We start from the raw sequence: 2,302 nt of genomic DNA, 5'->3' as shown, positions 1-2,302 counted from the left end.
TGTTTGAGGCATGCAAACATTACAGTACCGCTGAAAGCGGCCGTCATCCAGGCGCAGCTCCTGGAGCAAATGGTGAAAACTCCAAAAAAACTTTAAAAAAAAACAGAAAAACAAAAAAAAAACATCCCCATTTTAAAATGTCATGTGACAATCTGATTGGCTTACGGAATGATGATGTCACAAGATGTGACATCATTAATACCTTTGATCCTTTGAAGTTCTGAAGTCTATAAATAGGGATCAGAAGCAGCAATTTTAAAGCAGTTTGTTCGCAGACTTCAAACGTTCAACACGAGATACATTTGCAAATATTTCTAAGCCTTTTCAGAGTCACTGTGCACAGGCTCCAACATGGGACGAAAACGCCGACAAAGAAAAATAAATAATGCTGCCTCTCCTTCGTGGTCTGGCCAGCCAATCTCTTCAGGAGAAATAACCATGGATGTTGTCTTATCAATCCAAAGGGCATTACAGGAAAGTCAGAAGGAAAACTCTGACCTCCATGACAAAGTTAAACAAATTGAAGAAGAGAAGCTTCAACTAGAGGAGAAGTGCAGACAATTGGAAGCACGAAATAAAGACCTGGAAGGAAAACAGCAACGGCAGCCTGATATAAAAATTATCAATGAGGGAATGAAGTTTGGTCAAGGACGAAAGAATTTTTTTTCCCGTATTTTTTCATCGGGAACACAGGGTGCTGAATTAAAAGAAACATCTGCCCAGCTTCAAGGAAAGAAAGCTACTATTGAGGAGATACAGATACTTCAAGGAAAGCTCGATGAAGCTGAGAAAACAATTGAAAAAATCCGCCAACAGAAGACTGAACAGGAAATACAAATGGAGCAAAAACTGAAAGAGCTTCTTGAAGAAAAAGAGAAACAGGAAGAAGAAAAACGTATTCTCCAGGACTTTGAGAGAAGGAATCTAGAACTGCGAGAATTTTGTAATGAAATGAAGGAAAAAACATCTGAACTGGAAAGAAAAAAGACAATACGATTGCAGCGCAAACTCAAAGACATGAGGGAAATGTGCGTTGATCTGGCAGTCAGGTTTGGTGAAACAGAGTTCAAAAATATAGAGCTTCTTGAAGAAAAAGAGAAACAGGAAGAAGAAAAACGTATTCTCCAGGACTTTGAGAGAAGGAATCTAGAACTGCGAGAATTTTGTAATGAAATGAAGGACAAAACACCTGAACTGGAAAGAGAAACAGAAATACCAATGGAGGACAAACTCAAAGCCATGAGGGAAATGTACGTAGAGCTGAAAGTCAGGTTTGATGAAACAGAGTGCAAAAATAAAGAGCTTCTTGAAGAAAAAGAGAAACAGGAAGAAGAAAAACGTATTCTCCAGGACTTTGAGAGAAGGAATCTAGAACTGCGAGAATTTTGTAATGAAATGAGGGAGAAAACACCTGACCTGGAAAGAGAAAATGAAATACTGGAAAGACAATGTTCAGAGATGCAGTGTACGATCGATGGAATGAGGAAAAAACACTCAGAGCTCATGAATGAGATGTTGTTGAGGGTCAGTGACTTGAAGAGCCAAATAACTGAAATGCAGGCACAAAAGCAACAACAAGAGAAAAAATATGAATACCTGCTGCTTATGCATCAAGTATTCAAGAGAAAAATTGACCTGATAGAAGAGATGTACAAGAAAAAACAAGAGAGAAATACAGACATGTGCAAGGCAAATCAAATGGAGGAGGCAACGTACAAAGACCCGGAAGAAAAGCCTAGAAAAGAACAAGCAGGATTAAAAGAAATGGAGCAAAGATGCAAGCAACTCGAGGAGCAAAATGCAGAAACAAACGATCAGTTGAGAACCCTTATCCTGGAGAAAAAAGCGCTCATGGAAAAATACCTGGAAATGAAGAAAAGAGGCGTCTGCTGGTTATTCAGATGATTTAGCCTCGTCCTCCTCCACCTGTGATCCATCTTAATTTTCACCTCTCATGTCCCCCCTCTCCCTTTCTCTCCTAACACATATTCCCTACCTTCTTAATCTTTTTTCTTTTTTTCCACCCTCACCCTCTCCCCCAACCAGTCCCAGCAGTTGACTGCCCCCTCCTGAGCCTGGTTCTGCTGGAGGCTTCTGCCCGTTAAAAGGCAGTTTTTCCTCCCCACTGTCGCCTAGTGCTTGCTCAGAGGGGATTGTTGGGGTTTTCTCCCCTTCCCCCTCCCCCCCCCCCCCCCTTCATTTATTTATTTGATTGTTTAAGTTTCCTTTTATGTTGTTTCTGTAGTTACTTGTTTTACTTTTTTCAACTTATGTAACAAAATAATAAACCAATTGAATTTAT

At 40.0% G+C, this 2,302-nt stretch overlaps 1 protein-coding gene across 1 annotated transcript; it reads left to right on the top strand.

Annotated features, from left to right (window-relative positions):
- Nucleotides 1–438: 438 nt before the first annotated feature.
- Nucleotides 439–1,905, top strand: LOC148100792 (uncharacterized). Its single transcript, XM_087846777.1, has one exon. The coding sequence runs from the start codon at nucleotides 439–441 to the stop codon at nucleotides 1,903–1,905; it is 1,467 nt and encodes a 488-aa protein (XP_087702903.1).
- Nucleotides 1,906–2,302: the final 397 nt, after the last annotated feature.

The sequence above is a fragment of the Neolamprologus brichardi genome, chromosome 10 (assembly GCF_056152115.1).
Source record: "Neolamprologus brichardi isolate AB-2024 chromosome 10, ASM5615211v1, whole genome shotgun sequence".
In the NCBI taxonomy this organism is placed as follows: Eukaryota; Metazoa; Chordata; class Actinopteri; order Cichliformes; family Cichlidae; genus Neolamprologus; species Neolamprologus brichardi.
This window is presented reverse-complemented; position numbering and strand designations above follow the sequence as displayed.